This window comes from Poromitra crassiceps (genome assembly GCF_964638095.1).
Source record: "Poromitra crassiceps genome assembly, chromosome: 3".
Lineage (NCBI taxonomy): Eukaryota > Metazoa > Chordata > Actinopteri > Beryciformes > Melamphaidae > Poromitra > Poromitra crassiceps.
Window position 1 is genome coordinate 11283957 of NC_139625.1, and position 26366 is coordinate 11310322.

The 26366-nt window shown below is 42.4% G+C and overlaps 1 protein-coding gene and 1 long non-coding RNA gene across 2 annotated transcripts; one reads left to right on the forward strand and one right to left on the reverse strand.

Moving 5' to 3' along the window:
* Nucleotides 1-1733: 1733 nt before the first annotated feature.
* LOC310773913 lies at nt 1734-4598 on the reverse strand. The gene is made up of 2 exons (XR_014552565.1): nt 4165-4598; nt 1734-2443 (listed from the first exon to the last, which is right to left on the reverse strand). It is a non-coding gene; the product is annotated as an uncharacterized lncRNA (long non-coding RNA).
* Nucleotides 4599-7755: 3157 nt separating this feature from the next.
* hsf2bp (heat shock transcription factor 2 binding protein) lies at nt 7756-26366 on the forward strand. The gene is made up of 9 exons (XM_083632708.1): nt 7756-7862; nt 9067-9202; nt 10786-10889; nt 13954-14103; nt 17085-17229; nt 21787-21904; nt 23284-23387; nt 25340-25569; nt 26292-26366. Exons 1-9 carry the CDS (start codon nt 7812-7814, stop codon nt 26319-26321), a joined length of 1068 nt encoding a protein of 355 aa, XP_083488834.1. The 5' UTR covers nt 7756-7811; the 3' UTR covers nt 26322-26366.

Below are 26366 nucleotides of genomic sequence, written 5' to 3' on the forward strand. Positions count from 1 at the left end.
ACTGCATGGTGTCCACTAAGATACCATCACCTCGGAATGAGATGTTTGGAGCGGGGGAGTCTGGTGCAGCGCACAGGTCGTAGACCTGGTGAGACGAGGGAGGAACCCGGCCGGGTGGCAACCCACAGAGCCCGGTCCCTCTACGTACCAGAGCCCTCTCCCTCCCCCGGAGTAGTTCCGGAGCAGCGGATTGAGTGGCCCTGACCGCATGACCACCTTCGACCCTCCCTATAGGGCTGACCGTGGGTAGCTACTGGGACGTAAGTTGGGGCTTGCCCAGCCCCGGCTGGGTCACCTGGGCGAGGGTGTATGATGTTGCGAGACCCGAAACATCCTATGACCCCAGGGTACATCACTGATACGTCCCAGTTATGCATCCATGCAATGTTTTTTTTTCTTTCTTATTATTAGACGGCTTAAAACCTGTACAGCTTCCTTCATAACATTGTGTTGTGCCCTAACCAGGAAGTATAACATCATATTTCACATTCTCTCAACTAGAATGTCATGTTTAATAAAGGTCTATTGTTCTCTCCACTGCAGCTGGATCATTCTGCACTTGTTTCCTTGTGTTAGACAAGGTGTGATGCCTTCAAAATCATGTGGCCTTCTCTAGCATCCCACTTGTCAAGACAAGGCAAGGCAATTTGAATGACAATAAGATTGCATTTAGAAACAGAATACATTAAAAATCGCATTTAAAAGACGATAAAACACCAAACCAGCCAAACATAGTTAAAAAGAAAAAGGTTGATTCATTAGAAAGCTGCAGTAAACAATACTGTTTTGAGCCCTGATTTAAAAGAGCTGACAGTTTTAGCAGATTTCAGGTAGTCCGGAAGCTTATACAGAAAATAGAAGCTGCTTCACCTTGCTTGGTTTTGATTCTGAGTAAACCTCAAACTTATATCAATTTTATCGTTTTAGATACTGGGGGAAAAACAGGAATTCTGCTTAAGCTGTCAGGCTATAGCCTGGCCCCAAGTGAGACAAAATTCTGCCACTAGACTGTTAACGAGGATAAAAGGGACACACATCACACATTACCCCTATTTTAGCTAACTTACACTGACTATCAGTTGCTCATATCAAATGCAGGTAAATAAAGAATTACAAGAATCCAGATTTGAATTGATAAGATCAGAATAAGAACAATTTTATTGATCCTCGAGGGGAAATTGGGGTCCCAATGAAATCTCCTTCCAAAGATATGTCTAGGCTGAATACAAAGATATGTCTAGGCTGAATACAAAGATAGGTCTAGGCTGAATATAAAAGATATGTCTCGGCTGAATACAAAGATATGTCTAGGCTGAATACAAAGATATGTCTAGGCTGAATACAAAGAGATGTCTAGGCTGAATACAAAGATATGTCTAGGCTGAATACAAAGATATGTCTAGGCTGAATACAAAGATATGTCTAGGCTGAATACAAAGATATGTCTAGGCTGAATACAAAGATATGTCTAGGCTGAATACAAAGATATGTCTAGGCTGAATACAAAGATATGTCTAGGCTGAATACAAAGACATGTCTAGGCTGAATACAAAGACATGTCTAGGCTGAATACAAAGATATGTCTAGGCTGAATACAAAGATATGTCTAGGCTGAATACAAAGAGATGTCTAGGCTGAATACATTGATTTAAGACGACTTTGGGACTCCTGGCTCGAGTTATTATTTTGATCTCAAGTGGTTTTTCCTCAAAGATGACATTGTCTATTGCTGATTTATTTATTTTTATTTATTTTTTTGGGGGGTGGGGGGGGGGGGGCATTTTGCCTTTATTTATTTATTTATTTATTTATTTATATATTATTTATTTGTATATATAATAACAACAGTAACAAGAATAACAACTACAGTAATAATAAAAATAGGACTAATAATAGTAAGAGGATTGAAATCAGCCATGAGAGAAGGTTCTCTATCAATGGAGAACACACGGAATGTTGTAACTTCATAGTGAGCCTGCAGTTCAGCCTCTAGATCTTTGACATACAGATCCTTCACTTCTCCATTATCATCAGGCCCAATGTAACCTTTAGAGTGGCTCTTACCTCCAGACATAACGCAATAGTAAGCATTCCAAAAAAACTTAGCCACCCTAACACGTTCATTCATGTCAACATCTCCAGGAATCACACCAGTAACTACATAGGCCTGTCTGCAACCCTGCAAGATGTTAATCAGGTCGTTCTCGTGTGCCCTCCATGCGCCACTGTTGATTTTTCCATCCTGAGGGGCAGCATTGGTCAGGGTGAAGGTGGCCTCCATGGCGTCTTGAGTGGCGGTATGGGACACTGGGTAGAGGAGGCCCTTGTAATAGCCGGAGCCTTCGTAGTCACGGTTCAGAGCCTGGTGCGGACCGAGCTGATCTTGGTCCTTTTTGTCGAGGGTGCTCTTTAAACACATGCATGGGATGTGAACACGATCCAGCTGTGAACATTATAACAAACAATGACAGTATTTAGTGCGTTTTTTTTACCCTTATTATAGAATGGAGTAATTTCAACGAACCAATCTGAGTGGTTAAAGTCGTGCTCATGATACTGTACCCATAAAAAAACAGAGATAGTTTACGATCGTTCTTGTTTTTTTCTGCCTTCTACTCTTACTAGTGCAGTGCCCGTTCCCCTCTCTCCCCTTCCCCCTATTCACACATCATGCTCTCCCACTCCTCACCCTCCATCCTCCCCCTGCTTGCACCGCTCGCCCCAATTGGTCGAATTGCACAACATTCGACACTTGCCAGCAGTGCACTCCTCGAGTTTGAAGTCGATCTGAAAAATGGTTCTCAAGATAAACTGCTTTTTGTGTTGCCAGTAGGTCGTGCTACGATTGGTCGTGCTGTGTGCAGTGGCGGACTACATAATCGGGCACGTCGGGCAAATGCCCGGTGGCCTGGCCTGGCCTGGCCTTTTTTTTTTTTTTTTTTTTTTTTGCAGGCCAGGCCAGGCCACTCACTGAACAGCAGGCCAGGCGCCACCTACTGGTTTACTAGTGGTTTTATTACTTTATTCAGGGTTAAAGTGGGTGCATCTCATTGTAAAATTGGACTTGGCCCGATTTGGGCTTCAAACGGCCCAAATCGGGCTTCAAACGGCCCAAATCGGGCTTTAAATGACCCAATTTGGGCTTCAAACGGCCCAAATCTGGCTTCAAACGGCCCAAATTGGGCTTCAAACGGCCCAAATTGAGCTTCAAACGGCCCAAATTTTTCACACGTCAGCCCGTATCGGCCTGGCCTGCTTGTTATCTAATGCCCGGCCTGAATTATGATCCCAGTCCGCCCCTGGCTGTGTGCATGACCGAATTGCACGGAATTCAGTACTGCACGCCATCGGGTTCCCAGCAGCGCACTCCTAGAGTTTGAAATAGGTTGTTCCTGATAGCATAGCATACACAGCCAGACGACGTCAGTATGGGATTTCACACACTTTCTTCACCTATACCTGTCAACCATACAGTGCCTGGTCTCTACCGCACTATAATCTCTCAACATATATGGTTTGACAGGTGCCAAGTCGTTACTGAACAGACAAGCTACTTGTCTGGAGATTCGACTGGGAGTGACACTGACTCAACATGTTGCTGGGTCTCAGTACAAACAAGAAGCGCCACCCAGTGACTTCAGCTGTTACTGCACCTACACCATCCAACAACATGAAGCTCCCAAACACACACACACACACACACACGCACGCACACGCGCACACACACACACACACACACACACACACACACACACACACACACACACACACACACACACACACACACACAGAGGGCAGAGCTGCCTCTCACCAAGCTCCCTGCACCGCTCTATTTGGAAAAATGTGGTTTTCAGTGCCTTGCCCAAGAGCACATTGACAGTTTGTCATAGTAAGGAAACAGACACAGCTTGACTACTTTCATCTTTGCATTAACTACCAGATTTTCCAACCAAAGAAATAATTTTAAGACTCAAAAGAAAGACATGCACTATTTACTATTCATTTGTAGATATTCCCAGCTGAGTGAGCTGAAACAGCTGACCTGCTTTTAATAAAGTTTAATCATATTTGCAGGTCTCTGCAAAACATTTGGATTCAATATACAGAACATAGACAGAGAGAGTTTAACATAACTGAAAATAATAAAATGTAAAGCAACAATACCTCTGGCTCGATCATCCATGTATCTTTTCTGTCCACTTGTCCCTTCTGAAACACATAGGCAGAGTACAGTGGGATCCTGTACTCTGTGTCGTACAGTGTAGCGTAGTAGAACTGGTTGTTGTTCTGGTGGCACTGACATACCTGCTGGTAGCGCGTCTGGTTTAGGGGCTGGATTGTTGGTGGCCCTTTATTCATAAAGAACTCTTTACACTTTTCAAATGAGCTCACTTCTCCTTTGGAGAGCAGAGGAAACAGTAGCAGAAAAACGATGCGTAACATAATGTAACACTGCAGCGTGGCTAATAGTCAGAAGAAGGAGAGCCTGTAGTCTAAGTCCTTTTTGCAAGTTCAAGCAAGCCCAGATGTAGCCTGTTCTCTGCCCCAGCAAACAATCTATTCAGAGTTGGAGGTGCTGCCAGAAGACAACAAAAAGGCCATCCAGTCCCACTGACTATGCATGTCAGGAGGAATGCAGCTTGATAGCAGGTGGAACACACTCTTCTGTCACCTCCCCCTCTTTGTCCCGCCCCATTCCTACCTGGGCTGACCCACTACCGTCCCAACCAATTAAATATGTGACAGGGACCTGTGTGTTGGGTAACAAGTAGGCCAAGGTGATTTTTTTTTTGGTAACACTTTATAATAATGTTCAGTAGTAAGTCATTTATAAGCTATTAGTTAATGATGAACTGATGATGAACCAATCATTTACAAAACATTAATATACATTTGTAGATCATTAAGTTGTAAGTCATTCAAAGTTGTTATATTCCAACCTGTCTCTATACACATTTGTTAATCATGAACAAATGATGATCATTAGTAAATGATTATGAAAGTGCAGATTGTAAGGTTTCAAATGATGTGTCACACATTGAAATCTGAAGATATTTGGAGAAGATATTCTTATTTGAATGTTGCTACTCCTAAAAGCAACATTCAGAGAAAATCACCCTGAAAGTTGGTGAACAAGCTGGGTTTGCCCTAAACAAGTTTGCTATAGTGTATATATATATATATATATATATATATATATATATATATATATATATATATATATATATATATATATATATATATATACATGGCACAGTGGTAGCGCTGTCGCCTCACAGCTAGAAGGTCTTGGTTTGATTCCCGCCTGGGACGCTGTAGGCGCTGAGGGTGTGTCCCCGTCTTCAGTGCATTGTAGGAAATTAAAAGAAAATATATTTTCAGGTCAACTTTTGCCCCTACTGTCTAAAGAATGGGAGCATTTACAAAATTTTGGGGGCACTTACATTTTTTTAATTAGTGCATAAAGTTGCTATAGTGTGAACAACAGTACTTTTTGTGTGAGTGTGTTCTTCTTCATCTTCTTCTGGCAACAGCTTGCAGGTGCCGAGTGTGTGTGTTAGAGATGACAATTGGATTAAATTAAATTAAATTAATTGAATGAAAATAAAATTATTGAAATATTCTGGGCAATTTTTGTCCTTCGATCACAGTTTTTATGGACATTCTGAGATTTCTTGGGGCATAATTTGCACTTCCCCCTGGCTAAATTCCTACACTAGTTCAGTGCCTATACTGCCCAGGTGGGCTCTCTTATCAAAAGGGCCTTTCTGTGTGGAGTTTGCATGTTCTCCCTGTGCTCTCCTGGTTCCTCCATACATCGGTATGGACCCCCACTAAAAACATGCAGAGGATTGTCATCTGACCAGTGACAACAATGTTGTACGGCACTGTACACAAAAAAGCTGCCCACTGCTCCTGGCCTGGCCTGGCCAGCGAAGGAAGGACAATAATGTTATTCAAGAAATAAGAAAGATATGCTGATAGGGTGATGTCACTCGATGTCATCAGTGAGCAGGGTGACCAGATGTTCCACTTTTCCCATATGTCACACATATTTAGATGATGTCCCACATTTTGATTGGCTCAAAAGCCAAGCCATGAAGAGAGAGAGAGAGAGAGAGAGAGAGAGAGAGAGAGAGAGAGAGAGAGAGATAATCTTTTAAGAAAAAAGTTTTTTTTTCTTCTGGCTTTCCGATGTCTTTAGTCTTCTATGACAGATTATCTTTGAATGTGCAGACTGTTGGTCAGGAGGACGGAAATAAGACATTTGAGGATGTCTTCTTGGGCTTTGGGTAAAAAATCATTACCATTTTCACCATTTGGTGGCATTTTATAGACCAAATGATTAATTGATTAGTCTAAAATAATCTACAGATTAATCGATAATGAAAATAATCGTTTTGCAGTCCTACTCAGCATTGGCAACGTGTCCCACCCACATGGTCCCACATTTGATTTGCTGGGATCTGGTCACCCTATCAGTGAATGATGTCATCAGTCATGATGTCATCAGTGATGTCACTCAAGCAATTGTGATGTCATCAATCATCAGTGGGAAGCAGGGAAGGAATGCTGATGATGTCATAATTGTGAAGGCCTAAAAACATAAAATAACGCTGCAGTGCCCCCCGTGGGTGGATTTTACCCCCATCAGATTCATTCCAGACCGATGAAAAGTGTTTTGGCAAATGTTTGAGGTGGTAGGAGAGAGAGAGCCAGCACACAAAAATGTCCTTTCGATTGGTTTATTCCAGCTTAGCACCAGGTACAGCACACACACGGACGTTTCAGCCCAACGGCCTTCCTCAGCGTGTAGGAAGGCCGTTGGGCTGAAACGTCCGTGTGTGTGCTGTACCTGGTGCTAAGCTGGAATAAACCAATCGAAAGGACATTTTTGTGTGCTGGCTCTCTCTCTCCTACCAAGTATCTCCTGTGCCGTGCACCGAAACTTTGAAAACACCGGTGAGTGTGCTCGCTGCTGGCTTATGCCAGTTTGTTTGAAAAATGTTTGAGGTGATCAGAGCAATGGTAGCTACGCCTTGCAACTCTGGACAGACAGATAGCTCTCCTATTATAGTACAAGATGAATCCTGAAATTTAAAATCAAAATGATCAACTTTATGTGCTTCACAAAGAAAGATTGGTCGGCTGCAAATACAATGAATCTCATAAATCACACTTTAATTTTTTGTTAAAATTATAAGTGTATAATAAGTGTTATTGATTTACCTGGGAAAACTTTGTAATACAATTTCAAATTAATATATTTACAGTCAGATTTAACAAAATCTTAATACGTCAATACAACCCTTCTTATTTTATTATAGGCCTATTGTTGTGTTTCAGTAGTGACACATTTTGGGAGAGGAAACATTAGTCTCACTCTCGCTTGCCAGAGACTCTGAGGAAAGTTTAAAATATGTATCCCCAAACTATATATATCCCCAAACTGTCTGGAAATAGGCTACAATAATATGATATTTACAAAAAAAGTAGGCTATAGACATAGAAAACACATATATGAAAATAAACCTATTTATTTGGCAATCATTTTTCGTAAATGAAAATAGCTGTTTCCCCTTTAAATGTTCTTTTGGAAGATAGCCTATTTTGTCTCTGTAGACACCGCAAAAACAAACGTGATGATTTTATTATGGAAGGAAGACTAATCGAACAGGAAGACAACACGAACTTCCGATGTGCTTCACTGGCTTGACGCAGCTGTCTCCTTCTCCATTGGTGATGAGACAGCTCTCAGATCCTACCTACACGTGAAGGTGAAGAAGTGGCCATTCAAGCAGAGTAGAGAGATGGCAGCGTCAGCAGGCTGGGACCCGCTGTCTCTGACGCACGGATCAAAGGTAAACAATACTTGTTTAGTTCGCCAACTCTCACTAAACCAGTTTAGTTAGTTAGCTAACTAATCTATAAGGTTAGTTGTGGCTAAAATAAGTCAACGGAAGGCTAACGACGCCCAAATGCACATACACAGCTTTCATTTATAATGTTAGGGGGTAGATGAAATGATCATTCTGCTTAGAGTAAAGAAACATGCCTTATTTTGTTCTGACGTTAATTAAGCCCACTACATGTTAAACCCACCGAGCTAGTAAAGTAATTAGATTGTGTTGAAAATACTTTAATCTAAAACAGTATTGTCTCTATATGGCTCTCACACCCTGGCCTCATATGGTCGCCAAGGTTAAGCTTCATCTTCAGTAGTTGAATCCAAAAAGCCATTTATAGCCGAAACCAAAAACACACACTTGCATTATTCAGATGTTATTTTCAAGTAGCAGCATGGCAAGTAGGCTATTTGATGTTCTGTAAAAACTAAAGTAACACAATAACCACAAAAGCACAGATTTTATCTGCCCACCAGCATCCAATATGATTAGCATAACGGGCCAGTATAACAGTGACTTGGGCCAGTTGATCACCCCACATTGACGGGAAAAAATATATATTTGCAAGTGTCACAATACAAAAAAGCCCCTTTGCTCCCTTTATTTATTTATTTATTTATTTATTTATTTATTTATTTATTTATTTATTTATCTATTCATTCATTTATTTATTTATTTAAAGTATGCTAGGACTTAAGAGTCCCAGCTCTTAAGAGTCCCCTAGAGCCTCGGTTTGAGTATCACTGGTAGGGCAATAATTCAATATTATCGATTAGTGTCTGCCAGTGGAATTTTTTGCACATTTCTGCTATCTATGGTGCACTTTTCTGCTATCTATGGTGCACTTTTCTGCTATCTAAAAGGATAACAAGCACATTTGATTTAAAATCTAACATTGCACATAAACATAGCGTGAGCCCCCTTCCTGGCTATTTATTGGCTACACGTCACGCATTTTGGACCTCCGCTGGCGCCACTCTCTTACTAGTTTGCTCTGACCCCAACCAATCGTCACTCCTCATGCCTAAACCCAACCCAGTCAGAGGCAGAGTAGGGCGGGTCTTGTATGGAAAACGAGTGGGATCCTTCATAACGCGTCACTGCCTGATCTGTCAAGTCACGTGACTGCGATCGTCACCTCTGGCGTGTTGTCTTTCAGGACGGCTGTGTCAAAGTGAGGAAAAGGGACTTGGAGAAGTTAAGCACAGAGGTCATGCAGCTCCGCGAGTTCCTGCCTAAAGTTCTGAACGGGGACCTCATCGAGACGCTGCACAAAGCTCGAGCTGCAGAGACACGTAAGTACCACGTTTCTGTCAACATCAACACGAGGCAGGGAAGGGGGGCATGGTGGTGCAGTGGTAAGCGCTGTCGCCTCACAGCTAGAAGGTCCTGGGTTCGATTCCCACCTGGGACGCCGTGAGCGCTGAAGGAATGAGTGCCCGCCGCCCAGGTGGGGTCGTCAAAAGGGCCACATTTCTGTGTGGAGTTTGCATGTTCTCCCCGTGCCCCCTGGGGGTTTCCTTCATATAGGAACCCCTTCACCAAAACATGCCATATCCTGGTCGCTGATGTGGTGCCTCCTCTGGTCGTTAAGGGGGCCTGTTCGGAGGGAGGGGAACTCGTTGGAATAGCGTGATCCTCCCACGTGCTATGTCCTGCCGGTGAAGCTTCCCCTGTCAGGTGAAAAGAAGCGGCTGGCTAACTGCCCATGTCTCGGAGGAAGCATGGAGCCAGTTCCGGCTCTCCCCAGATTGGCAGAGGGTGGAGCAGCAACCAGGATAAATAAATTAAAATTAGCACTAACAGGGGATAAAAAATCGGGGTGGGGGGGGGATCACGAGGCAGGGAAGATTACAGTTACATTTAGTTACAAATTGGGATTACTAGCGCGATTACAATTTGATAGAGCAGCGCAGTCAGCGAGCACAGGGCCATTAAAGTGTCAAGCCTAATGAAGCAACATTATGTCCAATCAACACAAGGCTACTGCAGGTGGCGCTAGAGAGATAAGAAAGATTGTGAAGAAGGATGTTCAGCAGATGAGTGAAAGGTGGGCCTCATAGGCTCATCTGTCTGATATTAGGACAGGATTATGGTTTTTGTCTGTGCTGATTTTGTACGCCCTATATTGTTTTGCAGCTCAACTTAATTCGTCACCATATTAGATGTTTCGCTTCTTTTCTGAAACGTTTCTTTCCATGGCTCATTATCCTAAAGCCAGTCAGTGCTGTTGCAGGGCTTAGAGCCCAGGGCACACCAATCAAACAGTTGCAACAGTTGCTGGATAATGTTTGATTGGTGTGTCCTGCGCTAAACACAGACAAACAAAGATTGAACATGTGGAATCTGACCAAAACATCTTCAAAACAAGGACAGACAGCCATGGCACACCAAACATACATCTGTTTGTCTGTTTGTTGTAGAAAGTTTGATTGGTGTGACTGTGCCATGGGCTTTACAAGGACCAGTGCATCCCAAAAAATGACTGATTTAGAAACCAGATAATATCAGTGCACTGTCTGTAATCCGCAGATGGGAATATTATTATTGGTATTGACTTATTGTTTATGAGAAACATGCTAGATATATCAGCTGAAAGCCTGCTGTATGAGCAGTTAAAAAAAAATCCTCATGAGGAGCATGCTGCCAGACTCCAGTAGTCTAAAAGTGATCCAAAAGTATGTAATCAATTACATTACTTTAATATTGTGATACTTGGAAAACAGGTAACCATAATTGTATTGAATTACATTTTTAAAATAACCCTCCCAACCCTGTGTGTGTGTGTGTGTGTGTGTGTGTGTGTGTGTGTGTGTGTGTGTGTGTGTGTGTGTGTGTGTGTGTGTGTGTGTGTGTGTGTGTGTGTGCATGCATGCAGTGAGGGAGCGTGGTGCTCAGGACCAGGAGCAGCTGCGACAGGAGTGTGTGCACCTCCAGGCTCGGCTGGACGCAGTGCAGAGCGAGTGTCAGAAAGAACGAGAGGTGAGAGAGGGAGGGCGAGAGACCATGGGCACTACAGTGCAGAGCGAGTGTCAGAAAGAACGAGAGGTGAGAGAGGGAGGGCGAGAGACCATGGGCACTACAGTATGTTACACCAATAGGGCAAGCGTTATCATTGCTCGTTTCTAGCACTCAAACTCTCCCTTTTTTCTTTCACTTTTAAAACTGCGTGGGTTTGCAGCCTCGCCCGCCGCCCTGCAGCTCGCCCACTGCGCATCACATGATGACATCATCACTGAACTTATAGCCTCAGCCAGGAAGGATGCCATCACTGATGACATCATCACTGATGACATCACATCATTAGGTAATTAGGGCAATGAATTACCTAATTAAAAAATCCGGCGCCGTCACGTCACCCGCACGGGTGCTGTTTACACACTTCCTGAAAGTTTCAGCCCGACCGCACGAAAAAAGGGAGATTTTAGTGCTAGAAACTAGCAAAGATTACGCCTTGTCCTTGGCCTTGAGATAAGACCCTTCAAGTCTGTCAGTAACTGCGTGCCACTTCCATACTCGCCTGTGTCACTTTAGCTGAAATGGGTAATGTACTCTTCAGGCACTTCATGTTTAACATAACTTCCTAACTTTATTCATGTCAAGTCGAGAAGATGCACCGTTTGCAATTTTCTTGGCTGATTCCGATTTCTGATTTTTTTAATAGTGTGACCTGCCGATTCTGATTTTGGCCGCTTCCGATTTTCTTTCTAAGCTGGCTCCTACTAAGAGACATCAATTAGTATTTAGTAATCAAAAGTCTCATAGTTGGTTCATATTACTTCACAATATTAAATTCAACAATAATAAAGAACGAGCATCTGAGGTTCGTTATATTTTATATATACCGTATATATATATATATATATATATTTTTTTTTTATTAAACCTTTATTTAACCAGTTGAGTCCCATTGAGATGACAAGATCTCTTTTTCGAGGGAGCCCTGGCCAAGATAGCAGCAGTACAGTTTCAACCAGACACACAATCAAATATTAAAAGCACATATGATATGTCAAAGCATACAGTTACAAAGAGATCACAGAATCAAAAGACAAATAGACAGACAGAAACGCAAAGCAGCACATAAGGAAACATTAAAACACAAAAGCAAAACATGTTTACAACATGTATGAAAGCAAACATTAAGAGCACATATAAAACAAAGACATGACTATGACTAAAAGAGAGACAGGAGGAAAACGGGCCTAGCTACGGAAGCACTCACAACCTCCAATTGACTCTGCCTCCAAGCCCTTCATTATATTTTTAAATGTACTAATGGGGATCAGCTCAGCTCGCTGCAAGTCTGTCTGCAAGTGGTTCCAGGCTGCAGGGGCAGAGAACATAAAGGCCTGCTTGGTTCCAGGCTGCAGGGGCAGAGAACATAAAGGCCTGCTTGCCAAGTTCAGTGCGAACCTTGGCGACTGACAATAGGAGGGTGTCATTTGAGCGCAGGCAATCATTTCTAGTTTTGATGGAGATAATTAATGGTGAAGTAAAGACAATGAGACTGCTTCAAGTTGTAACGTGCTGCCTTTACTGTGTCAGGCCAGAGAGAGACAGACAGAACGAACAAGAGTCCACTTCCTTTTCCAGACTTCCAAAATACAAGCAGCACTCCATAACGGTTACAGAACAGTACTGTATGTAATGCAACATCAATAATTGAATTATTTCCTGAAGTTTGGATGGTGTATTTATACTATTATGCTTTTAGATTATTATACTTACTATACTGAACCATTGTGCAGCATATGCATGTTAATTTGACCGGCACACAATCGGATATATGAGACTGACCGGCCGGTCGCCGGTCAATGGCCGATCAGCTGAAAATCGGCCATTTCCGGTCACCTGCCGGTTGATCGGTGCATCTCTAATGTCAAGGGTTAAGGTTAGTATAATATACATATATATATATATATATATATATATGGTTTGTGGACAAAATAAGAGAAACACCATTTATTTTCCCACTGCACAGGTCTCCTGATAACAACATGACCTCTCAGTTTTGCTCTACCTATCAGTCTGGACTTCCAGTCATCTCCAGCCATTTCCTAAAATTATGTAACCGGCCAATCAGAGCTGGCATAACAGTAATGGCGGCTGCCGAAACAATGAGCGTTAACGGTAACGTTAACGTTAGTAGAGTAAACCGCCATAAGTGCAGTTATTGCAGAAATAGACTCAATAACAACAATTAAACAACAACAAGAGTATGCACCAGCGGTTTCTTGGCAGAAAAAAATCACAGTAACCACAATAGAGAGCCGCAGGGATGACGTATTTTTGTAGGCTGAATGCGGAAGTCCCGAACTTCCTGGTTCTTCACTGTTTCTGTCTATGGGATTTTTGAATGGGTTTTTGGCGCGGTGCTTCAAATAAGGTCTGTGGGCAACGCAAGTTTAATCAAACGCGAACCAAGGTTCAGCGGGATAATCTTCACACATGAGGACCACTTTCATGAGTTTTGAAGCGTAACTGCGAGCCCTAGAGGTAAAAAGCTCGTGCTAAGCTAATCCAGAACTACACACAGTGTCGCATAGGCGTCCACGCATTGATTGCGAGAGAAAGAATTTCCGCGTTCACTCGTGATGACGTATAATATCCGCGTCGACATTGTAGTCTCATTTAGCCGTTTGCTAGCTAGCCACCCTTTTAACGGCACATAAAAGCTTCAAAACTCATAAAAGTGGTCTTCATGTGTGAAGATGATGTTACTAAACACTGGTTCGCGTTTGATTAAGCCAGCGTTGCCCAGAGAGATTATTAGAAGCATCGCGCCAAAAACCCATTCAAAACTCCCATAGGCGAAAACTGTGAAGAACCAGGGCTGTTAGCATCGATGATTTCCGGACTCGTTACTGCGGCTCTCTATGACAACGAACCAGTTTGGAGACATCAGATCCAGTGCTGTTTCCAATGGCTTCATTGATATTGCTCTGTGTGTGTGCGTGACGTGTGTGCACGTGCATGTGTGTGTGTGCATACGTGTGTGTATGAATGCGTGTGTGCATGCGTGCGTGCGTGCGTGTGTGTGTAGGAGAAGCTGTTGTTGCGTGAGCAGCTGTGGCAGAGCGGGGCGGAGCTGCAGCAGCAGGCAGAGTTCTGCTCGGGGCTTGGAGCCTCAGCCTGCGGTCTGCTGTGGAGCTGCTCTGCCGGGGAGGAGGCCGTCACGCACTGGCTGGCTGATGTGAGGAACCACAGTTACACCGGATACAAATATGTTGTAGTCAAGTCACTTTAGCTCTAGTCTCAAGTCCCCAGTGTTCGAGTCCAAGTCCCCACTTACCTAGGTCCATGTCTGAGTTTCTGGACATGAGCGTGAATCCACATGTTAGGTGGAACACACGTGCCTGCCCTTGCACGAAATTGAATGTCACAGTATGAATATAGCTATCAATATCTTATGCCAAATTATTTAATTAATTATTAGATTAAATTGAATAATGTCACGGTATTAATATACGAGGGATCAGCCGAGCAGCATTTTGGTAAACAAACCGCGTCACTGCGTGGCAACGGCAATGGATTCCTGTGGAGCCCAAGTGGCGCGAGGCTTGAGTGTCTGACTCTAGCCGGCTAACTCTGTTTACAATTAAAAAACTGCGACAATTCACACAACTTTAACACGACATGCATATATTATACATCAAACTCTTGAGCTACTTCCTCTCTCACTCAGAATGTCAAAATATAAGCGATGTGATGTATAGTTTTTGAGATATTAACGTTTGTTTGGCACAACTCATACTATTAACTGCCACAGGGTTCTGCATTTCTGGGTGGCAAGTGACGTCACGCTGATTCATCCTATAGCTATCATTATCTTATGACAAATTATTACATTAATTGTTAGATGCAGGAGTAGAGAAAGTGGCAGCAAGCAAGCTCAAAGTCAAGTAGAATACAAAAGTGAAAAAAGGAGCTTACTGGTTACTTATTTACGAGAAATTTAATCCAGAAGTGTTAGTACAAGGGTAACCTCAGGTTTACATACAATGTACAACTTCATACAAAATAGGAGAACACGGGCAGGAAAACGCAACGCGTTTCAACCTCACTGGGTCTTCATCAGGCCATAGCCGTAAATAAGTAACCAGTAAGCTCCTTTTTTCACTTTTATTAATTATTAGATTAAATTGAATAATGTCACAGTATTAATATAGCTATCATTATCTTATGCCAAATTATTAGATTAATTAGTAGATTCAATTTAATAATGTCACAGTATTAATATAGTTATTATCTTATGCCAAATTATTAGATTAATAATTAGATTAAATTGAATAATGTCACACTGTGACTTATTATGAGGGAGGTGACCAATCAAATGAGTTCGGGCGTGGTTTCATCTGAAACTGGATTGCCAAACGGATACACACCTGGGGGCTTGACTATAACACTGTTGTCTAAACTTCCTGGATCGTTCACCAGGGTTCAAGGATAATTTTTTTTTTTTTTACAACCCTATTTCCAGCTTTAATTATGTTTTTTTTTAATCTCACCCTGATTTTTTATTTATTTATATTGATGCACCAAAACGTTAATATGCGCCAAGCAGCGGCCTGGAAACAAGGAATACGGGGCATGTGTAATGCATGTATTTATTACATTGTGTAAATAGCTTATTTTCTGACACACAGCGGCTCATATCCTTATCATATGATAGAGACAATGAAAAAATGAACGATGTATTCACCTGCTTGGTGCAGCGTGTTCAGCCTGGCTTGCTGTCCTTCACGTTGGTAGAGATAGCAGCTTCCGTTCCCCCCCACTCCTCAGTTTGGAATCCTAAATCCGGACCAGCTCAAATAAAGACGGGCGCCCATCGAACTCAAATGCGTTGTCTATATTATCAAAATCTGGTCAATATCCAGCCACCAGACAGTGTTACTGTGTTTACCATGGACGGCTTGATCGACTGCTCTGAGCTCTCAACTGAGTCTGAGCTCTGAGTCCCCGGAGGTCAGTGCCAGGAGTTGCGAGCTCAGTCGATCAAGCCGTCCATGTAAACAGTGTCTGGTGGCTGGATATTTATCTGATTTTGATAATATACTGTAGCAGCTCGCTGTACATTTGATCCCTTATGGAAAACATGACATTACATTCAGTGTTGGGGGTAACTCATTACAAAAGTAATATATTACATGTAATATATTACTTTTAGCAGTAACTCAGTAATATAACTTATTACTTGTAGGATTTCAGTAATATTATACCAGTTACTTTGTCTAGTAACTCAAGTTACAAATTGAGTTACTTTTTTTTTTTAATCAAAGCACATATTTAAAAAAGATACAATCATTTCCTATTTCAAACTGTGTGTTTTTATGCAAATAACCACTATAGATGACAATAACAAAGGAAAAGGATAACATTTAGAATTTTGGATTGTTTACACTGACTTCAAGGCGGTTGAAATTATTTTTCGGGATGTTCCGGGGCAGCGATGTCATTCTGCTGCTGCTGTTGTTTTGGTGAAAGTAATGCAAAAGTAGTGTAATAAGCAACGAGTTACTCTATACAGACAGTAATATTGTAAAGTAACTTATTACTTTCAAATGAAAGTAACTAGTAATATGTAGTATATTACATTTTGAAAGTAACTTGCCCAACACTGATTACATTACGTCATTTGGCAGACGCTTTTATCCAAAGCGACTTACAATAACACATTTTTGGCAGCAATAGAGCAATCAACTATGCAACACAGTCTATGACAACTCCAACTTCTGAAGGAACAGTGGTACAAGTTTAGTTCAGGTTATTTATTTTATTTTTTATTTTAAGAGAGAAAGAAGTTAGTTCAAGAAGGGCCCAGATGGAGCCTGAAAAGGTGTGTCTTTAGTCTTTTCCGAAAGATCGGCAGTGATTCGGCCGTCCTGACCGAAGGTGGAAGCTCGTTCCACCATTGAGGTGCCAGGGACGAGAAGAGTCGCGAACGGGATGAGCGACTTTTGAGCCCCCGTAGTGGAGGAGGGGCGAGGCGAAAAACTAACTTTGCAGGGGGTGTTTGATGTAAACGGCGATGTCGTTAGATAGTGTCCAGACAGACTGTGTTGTTGTGTGTTGATGCTGCCTGTAGGGGGTGTTTGTTGTAAACAGTGATGTCCTTAGATAGTGTCCAGACTCCAGCCAGAGGGTGTTGTTGTGTGTTGATGCTGCCTGTAGGGGAAGCTGCAGTCCTTCCTGGTTGTTGCTGGCCAGACTCTGGAGAGCTTTGTCAAGTCTCTGGAGGAAGAGGTGAAGACTGAACCCGAGGATCACAACTCCCATGAGCACCAGTTTGTCCTGGCCCTGGCTGGCATCATTACCAGTGAGTGCACCGATTCTGGCCACACAACAGAAGAACACAGGGTTCCTACGCAGGTCTGGAAAAGTCTGTAAAACTATTCAAAATGAATCTGAATAGTTTGAAGAATTTGAAGAAATGTCTGGAAAAGTATGGATAATGTTGTGGCTCAGGTCAGATACACACGTAACTATAGCTTTCATGTTGTTGTAGAGCCACTTTAAGCCCACAGCATGCATTATATCAAATACCCACCAAAATCACATCCAGTCAAGAACATAGGTTCTGTCTGGAAAGAGATGGCATTTTAAAATGACCCCTCCAATCACCTCACATATTCTGATATTTGTGGCTGTGAAGAACAAGCTTCATATACAGTGATATGACCTAGTTAGCAGGGCCAAGATGTCTATCTGCCTAAATCATATTGAACACCAGACAAAATCGTATTGTATTCACAAACCAAAATCAAATGCAACAAACCAGCAGTAAACCAACAAAAAGTGTAATGGTCTTTGAGTGAAAGGCGTGCAATGCGTACCCTCACCAACATACTCAAGGATAGCTCCTCCCCCTAAGTACCCTCACCAACATACTGAAGGATAGCTCCTCCCCCCTACGTACCCTCACCAACATACTCAAGAATAGCTCCTCCCCCCTACGTCCCCTCACCAACATACTCAAGAATAGCTCCTCCCCCCTACGTCCCCTCACCAACATACTCAAGAATAGCTCCTCCCCCCTACGTACCCTCACCAACATACTCAAGAATAGCTCCTCCCCCCTACGTACCCTCACCAACATACTCAAGGATAGCTCCTCCCCCATACGTACCCTCACCAACATACTCAAGAATAGTTCCTCCCCCCTATGTACCCTCACCAACATACTCAAGGATAGCTCCTCCCCCCTACGTACCCTCACCAACATACTCAAGGATAGCTCCTCCCCCATACGTACCCTCACCAACATACTCAAGGCTAGCTCCTCCCCCCTACGTACCCTCACCAACATACTCAAGGATAGCTCCTCCCCCCTACGTACCCTCACCAACATACTCAAGGATAGCTCCTCCCCCCTGCATGGTTTCCTGCATCCAGCCTCAACATCTTACTCTCAGCGTAGGGAATACATCCTGCCCACAAGCAGAACCAAAAGACATGAACTCTCTCTTCTTCCTTGCGCTCTTAAACTGTTTTATAAATTAATTAATGGCATATTTAGCTTATTTAAATTACGTATTTATTTTAGGGTTTATATATATATAGCTTCTGCTTATGATGCTGCTGCTCTAATGTTTGATGCATTTCTGGATTCACTGTTTAAAAACTCTGTTTTAACTCTCTTGTATCCTGTCCAGTCAAACTTGAATAAATGAAACGTGAAACTTGAAAGGGTGTGAATGTGTGCAACAGAATGTTCAGCTATTGAATAAAAATCGTTCAGCTCAACTTTCGCACCGTACTACGAGAAAATACCGTTCACTTAGCTTTCAGACGGTTCCTACTAGAAAGTCCCCTACGGTGAGCAGTGACCAGTCGAGGGAAAATGCATCTCTTTGCACTGCACTCATGGTAACTGGTTCTATCTGACTGTTGAGCAGTTACACACATCTCAGATTTAAAAAAGTGTTAAAGTGATAATACAGAAGATTTCAGTTTTGTTCTCTTGGGTGACACCTATTGGCGATAAGTGGGAATTGCAGGTGAGATCCAAACTGTTATGTGACATGACTTTGTTCGGCCATAGTAACCACTATGGCCGAACAAAGTATGCTATGCTAGCAGAGACCGGAAAAAAGTACCGTAAATTCCGGACTATAAGACGCACCGGTGTATAAGCCGCGGGACCAAAATTGACTATTTTTTTCTTCTATAAGCCGCACCGGTCTATAAGCCGCGGGTGTTTTGATGTTTAATTACCATATGAAAGGGTTCGTGCACAGAGAGGAATGTCGGGAAAGCGATGGCTGTTTGGGGAAGCTCCCATTTATTAACATTTCAACAAAACAAAACAAAAGTCAGGTCACTAATCCCCAGACAAAATCACACAACAATAGGCTATATGTGCAGCAAACCTGTAACCAGAGAAGTCAAGTCACTAATGCTCGTCTTCCTCTTCTTCCTGCGTACTGAAACCACCAAAGTCCTCATCTTCAGTGTCGGAAACGAACAGGTTCAGGGTGGCTTCGTCAACCACTCTCCTCTCTCCTTCATTGTCACTCAAAACCAACGAACTCCTCTTCATCTATAGCTGTGTTTCCATTACAGTTTTTCGCAAAAGAATTGCGATATTTCTACAACTTCGACAATGTACAATTGCGACTTGTAGGCGTTTCCATTGAAGTTGCGTTTGAGTGATTCCCCGTTGCAGCAGCTGCCACAGTGATTACGCACGGGGATCTGCCCCATATCCCGTCCCCTGCATGCTCAAATCCAACCAATGGTCAATGGAAATCCCAACATGAAGTTACAATGCATATAAACGAGCCTGATTATCAATTCAAAAGAAAATGAGTCGCAAAATGTTGCTGGCTGCGTGAATGCAGTCAGCGCGACAGGCAGAGGAAAAAAGGTAGCCTAATAGCCTACAACTGGTCCGATTTAGAGATGGAGGGGGGAAAAGGCTGATTTGGTTCTATAATTGCACCTGAAACGTGTGCAATGTATTAGCCTACTCACAGTCACTGTATTCACTTCAGACAGCACCACCGCACCAGTGTGTGCTTTTCATCCTCTCATCTCGCCTCTGTGCCAAATGCGCGCACACAGGCAGCCTGCTGTCACCATGGACCGATTTCTGCCATTAAACATTATCTAATTTGCCCGGCTACGCTTTTGCACAACACTCGTCTTTCTGCTAGGTAGCGTTGCTTCAAAGTTTTCCACTTGCTGCGGAGGTTTTGACACGGCTATCGAACCTTACTTACCAAACTTATTTTCCGCTCCTTTTCCAAGGGATAATATGGGTCACATGACGTGCAAATGCGAAAAATGTGTTTCCATTACACTTTTGCGATAAACTGCTATATCGACACGTCTGAAAAACCACCTCATGATCATCTACTGCTCGTTCTCATGCTGTCGAGAACGAGCAAAGCTTTTTTTTGGTGAAAGAATCCTCCAGGGCGCTTCTTGTTAACAGTCCGAGTGAGTGGCAGGTCGAACGTCAAAGGCACTTCATCCATATTTATGATCTGCTCCGGTTCGATGGAATATTCCTTGATCTTCCTTTGTGTGAATTCGCCGAAGTTTGTGATTTTCTCCTGGTAGTCGGGGGAGGGAGTTGATGGGCTTGTGGCCGTTTGCTTACCGTAATTACCATATGTAAGTGGTCACGCACAGAGGGGATTGTCGGGAAAGAGATGGCTGTTTGAGGAAGCTCCCATTTACCGTATTACCGTAACATTTCAACAAAACAACATAACACAACACCACCGTTGTTTATTTTTACAGTGCACACAGTGTCCGCGGTGTGGTGAAAAGAGGGCAAGAGAGGAAATTAAAACAGAAGTGGATTTATAGTTAGAAAGAGTGCTAAAAAAGAGAGTTTTTTTTTTTTTTTTTTTTTTTTTTCTGAAAAAATCCATAGATAAGACGCACCGTTATATAAGCCGCAGGGGCCAAAAAACGGGGAAAAAGCCGCGGCTTATAGTCCGGAATTTACGGTAGCTTGTTATCCTACTTCACGCAAGAGTTGTCAGGAACCTACAGTAACCTACAGAGTGAGTCTATTGTGTTAGCTCCGCCCACTCTATGAGTCACCACAGACACCATGTTCATAAATGCTGCAATACTGAAAATGCAAAGGCTTCCATCAATGGGCCATAGGCTCAATCGCCATTTGTGTTAAGTCACTATCAGATAGATAGTGACTTAACAGACATTTATTTAGATGAAAATCTTCCGTATCATCACTTTAAGTTACTGCATACAAACACCATTACAAAGTACAAACACATGCAAGTTTAGAATAGGTGCAATCCTACGCATTGATAATTGACTTTCAAAAATATATTTTCCAGTAACAAACCTTTCTGGGCAGGCCACCCAGGCGAAGCCTTTTTTGGGAAACTCTGCCGTCTGTGTCAAGTGTGAAAAAGCTAACCAGGAGCAACCAAAGCCTAGCATTTTGACAGCTTCAAAGAAGTTTCAATGCCAGTGTGAGAGTACCGGATCTGCTCGCCCTAGCAGATCTGCTCGGCTCGGGGTCCACCAGTACAGATGAGGTTAAACTCTCACAACATTTATTTCCAAAAAGTAAGGCTCATGTTTATGAGAAATGCTCCTGTAACACTTGAATCATGATCATTGAATGTTTGTATGATTCATATTTTTAATGTCTGTCATGTCTGATAACATCAGTAGCTTAGCTTGTTAGCTAATCTAAAGCTGTCGGCCATTTTGCCCACGTTAATCCCCACGAGCCCGACGTACAGCCAATCACGATGTGTGCACGAGCCGATCTTACAGCCACACCGGCAATGCCTTGCTCAACATGCAATTGGATAAAAAATGTGGCTGACAGCATTGGATCCTATGAGCAAAGCACCTGTGTCTTCTTTACTTCCCATCCAATCAGACATTGCAGCTGTGACGTGTGGGCGGGATTTCCTGTCTAGCTCGGCTCACGTCCTGCTGGACACGCTAATGAAGCTACTGGAACTGATGAAGCCCGGTGTCTTCCCTAAACTAAAAGTGTATGAAGACACACACACACACACACACACACACACACACACACACACACACATACATACATACACACACACACACACACACACACACACACAACCCAAATGTGCCGTCGCCTACTGTCTTTGTGCTCAGTTGTTCAGTTTGTTTTAATGAAAGTAATCAAATAAAATCAACTTCAAAAAAGATTTGATAGGCTACAGTAGATTGCATTCTGACATATTTCTTGTAAACATTCTTGAAAATATTTTCACATTTAGAGTAAAATTAACTTCAAATGTCTACATTGAACAGTGCAGCAATTTAGATTTCCCCAGTTTTAACAGCAGCAGAGAGGGAGACAGATACAGAGAGAGAGGGGGGGGGGAGAGAGACCTGTGGGTACCAATCCATAGTATTCTGTTACATCACCACACGGCCATCTTGTTAGGAAAATAACAGGTGATTGTAATCAATTAACAGGTGATTACCATCAAGTGACACAAACAGCCAATGAGCTGTGTGTATTATAGCGCCATATTGGTAGGGAAATGCTTGTGACATCATGGGAATACTATGAATAGCCCCCTTTCACGGGGGCCATTTTGTGTCGAAAAGGCAGAATAAACACAGGTGCAAGCAAAACACTAATGAGGGTTTCCAAATTCCAATCATGGAAGTTGGAAACCCTCATTAGTGTTTTGCTTGCACCTGTGTTGACCCTGCCTTTTCGACACAAAATGCCCCCCGTGAGAAGGGTCTATAGAACCCATTTTCATTTCAGATATCTTGTGAGAAGTCAAGGGGCCCCTAAAATTGTTTTTCCTGTGCAAAATTTACGCTTTGTAGCGTTATTTAACCCCTTTCCTGACAAGCTAGCTAGCTGACATGGTCGGTATCTTGGATGCCTTAGGTCATCTAGTTTCATATGATATCAGAAACTCTAGCTTTAAAACTCAGCCTGCTACTGCCATTAATGGGATAAATTATCAATCGGAAGCACTGCGGGATGAAAGTGTTAAAATTAGGAATGCCTCCCCCCCCCCCCCCGTCCAGTTTTGGTACCACTGCTCTATGGGTTGACCTCTCAAGTAAAACCCCATTGAGTGATGTCATCAAGCTAAAGGTACTGAAAAGATACATGGTTGATGCATGTGCTGTAGCTAGGCAGAAACATGTCTAAATGATACTACAGTAATGATACTACAATGATACTGTAACTATACTACAGTAATTACACTACAGTAATTATGGTTGAACAACTAGTTACAAATAGATTTGACCAGACTTCCAGCGCTTACTGCTTATACAAAAACTCCAATTAATGAATGTGTTGTAGTGTGTGTAGACGGACAGTAGGTGTCAGTGTGTGTCTAAAGATGCCTTTGCTGGTGTTGTTTGGCAGGTTGATGCTGATGGCTCTGTATAACGTCAGCATCAGTGTTAAAGGACTGAAGTACATCAGTGAGAACCCAGGCCTCCTGCCGCTCATCTGGACACTCCTGAATGGTGAGGAGAGCATCTAGATTAGAAGCCATTAGGGCTGCAACATTTTGTTTATCGTCGATTGATCTGACGATTATTTTCTCAATTAATTGTTTAGTTGTTTGGTCTATTAAAATGTCAGAAAATGGTGAAAGATGTGGATCAGTGTTTCCCAAAGCCCAATATGACATCCTCGAAAAGTTGTGTCCACAACCCATTCAGTTTACTGTCATAGAGCAGTGAAGAAACCAGAACATATTCACATTTAAGAAGCTGGAATCAGAGAATTTTGACTTTTTTTTCTTCTGAATTAAAATAAATAAATAATAATAATCCATTATCAAAATTGTTTGCCATTAATTTAACGGTTGACAACTAATCGAGCTCTAGAAGACACACCCTCCTCCATAGCTTCTCATTCAAACTTCTTAGTTGGAGTTGAGCATTTATAAATTGCTGTTGCAGACACATTTGCACATGCGTGCAATCGGTGCAATCTTTAAATAGGTTGAGAATAGGGACGTATGATGATATCATCGGCACGGTCATTGTTATCGACCGATAAAGGCTTTAAAATAAAATATCGGCATTGGCCCGAAACGAACATTTCTGCCGATATGCCATAAAATGACGCTTTAATTGTGCCAAATTTCTCAATGCTTAACTATCTAATTAGGATGAATCTGACTTTTTTTCTTTCAAGAAAATGTTACCCAAATAAAAATGTTTCATGTTTTACATAACCTAAGTTGAATTAGTTTTCTTATTTTGCCCAGTGAATGCGTACATTTTGAAAAGCATTGTATTTATGTCTGCATGTGCCAGTGGGGGCATCACTATAAGATTAGGCATTATAATGTCTTAATTCCACTACAGGAGAGATATGATATTCTCTGAAATTAGTTGGCAAAAAATAGTTGGAAAATATCGGATATCGACAAAAAGGAATCCAATATCCTGCATCCCTAGCTGAGAATGAAAGATGTTGTGAAGAGGTGTTATGAAAGATACTTGTGTACTCGCATGAATTCAGAGTCTCCTCAGACCGTGCCACACCGCCCTGTTGTATTGCAGACCATTTATGGAGAAGTAGAAACACATGCCTTCAGCCAGAGGCGGAATTCGCCATCTTCAGCTACATGGAATATCTGCTCCTCGGCAAGAGACTCATTCTGAAGGAATGGAAGTCTGCCTCCAGTGACTCGCACAGCTGTCTTCTCATGGACCCCTCGCGTGGGATTCCATGCACAACACCTCTTATAAGCACATGAGCACCTTACGCGGCTGGTAGCACCACGTTGTGGTGTTTGAATGTTGACAACATACGTATGCTTTTTCTTTCCTTTTTTCCCCCTGTGTCTGAGCTTGTTTTTGTTTTTCATGTTCTGAAAAATCGAAAAATAAGATATTGGAAAAAAGTATAAACACATGGCACACGGTTGATATAGGCTACTAGGTTTTGTCTTTTTTTTTCTCTTTTTTTTAAGTCACCAGGCGCCACTGGTAGTGAGACACTCCCACATCGCCGTACTACAGCCGCATTGCCAGCGGGCGCTGCCTCCCCTCATACTATGTCTGAATCCAGCCTAAGGCAGCTTCCACATTGGATACCTCTGTTCCCTCTGCCTCTCCTCCCTGTTCATCCGTCAGTGAGGGGCAGTAAAGTGAAGCAAAGCATTACTGTAATTGTATTACTTTCCCAGTAGCTGGTGATGTAAGGGATTACAATTTCCAAAAAGTAATTATTATTATTGCTAATCCAAGTATATTCAAGTTACTGCATTATTATAATTGTTTCAATAAAGTGGATTCAGTTCTAAAAGGTTGTACCTCAATTCTTCAGAAGTGGGGGTAGTGAAAATAAAATAGTAATGTTACAAGTAATGTAACTGATTACTTTTGATACCAGGTAATGAGTAACAAGTAACTAATTACATTTCCTAACTTGCCCAACACTGTCATCCACTGTGTGTCAGATGGAGACTGGGAGGTGTGTCTCCACTCACTGCGTCTCCTGCAGTCAGTGTTGCTGGAGGAGGCGGGGATGGAAAGCGGCCTCCTGGAGGAGGAGGCGGGGCTGGAGCCGGGCTCCTCTCTGCTGGACCCCGTCCTATTGGCTCGTGTGGACCAGCTGACCTCCAGCCCGCAGCCCGGCCTGAGGCTAGCCGCCCAGCAGACCCTCGAGGACCTGCACCTCCTCCACCAGGTACCAAGGGAACATATCAGGGGCCGGTTGCACAAAGCACCTTAGGTTAAGATTTTCCTTAAAGTCCGAGTTTAGGTTTCCTTAAAATAAAATCGGTTGCACAAAACACCCTCAAGTATTTTCCTTTTTAAGGTCTGCTTAAAATGTTCACTTAAGTATTTAAGCTTTTCTCCTTATCTTGATAGCTCTCTTCATATTTGTCCAGGACAGCTGTTATGAAACAATGTAGCCAGCCAGTGCCAGTAGAAAATACAACACATACAAATTGATATTATCCAGCAAGAAAATGATATGAAATAAGATACAAAGATGCAAATGTAGTTAAAATGACACTTCCCACTTAATCTGCTGAGAAAGCAATACAGCAGATGAAAAATTACCAATCTAGCTAGCTAGTTTAAACTACTGTGTTGCATGAGACCTGATTATTTTTTAATTGCTTCGTGTAACTGTCAAGTTAAATGGAAATTGTGTTTCATGTCATTTGCAACCTGCAACTATTGCGCCAAAGTTTTCACTGTGTAAAGCCAGCTTAGGTGCATGAATGAAAACAAACCACAGAAAGTAAATGAAAATTTCAGCTTTTCATTGCCGTTTCATTTAGTCCGTCCACTAGGTACAAACACTGGCCCATAATTTACTTTTTGGCCTGCACAATTCTGATGAGTGGAAACTCACTTTAAAGTGAAATTAGAAGTGTTCCCTCTGGTGTCCGTTTCCAGGGTCGAGGATGTAAACCAACCAGCTTCTGATCTGGATATAGCACCTTTGGACCAGTCATCCTAGTGTGTTACCCA

Coding starts and splice junctions, on each gene's coding strand:
- hsf2bp (XM_083632708.1), top strand. CDS start 7,812: ATGGCAGCGTCAGCAGGCTGGGACCCGCTGTCTCTGACGCACGGATCA. Junction 17,230..21,786: donor CCTGGCTGGCATCATTACCA/GTGAGTGCACCG, acceptor CCATCCAATCAG/ACATTGCAGCTGTGACGTGT. Junction 25,570..26,291: donor ACCTGCACCTCCTCCACCAG/GTACCAAGGGAA, acceptor GTCCGTTTCCAG/GGTCGAGGATGTAAACCAAC.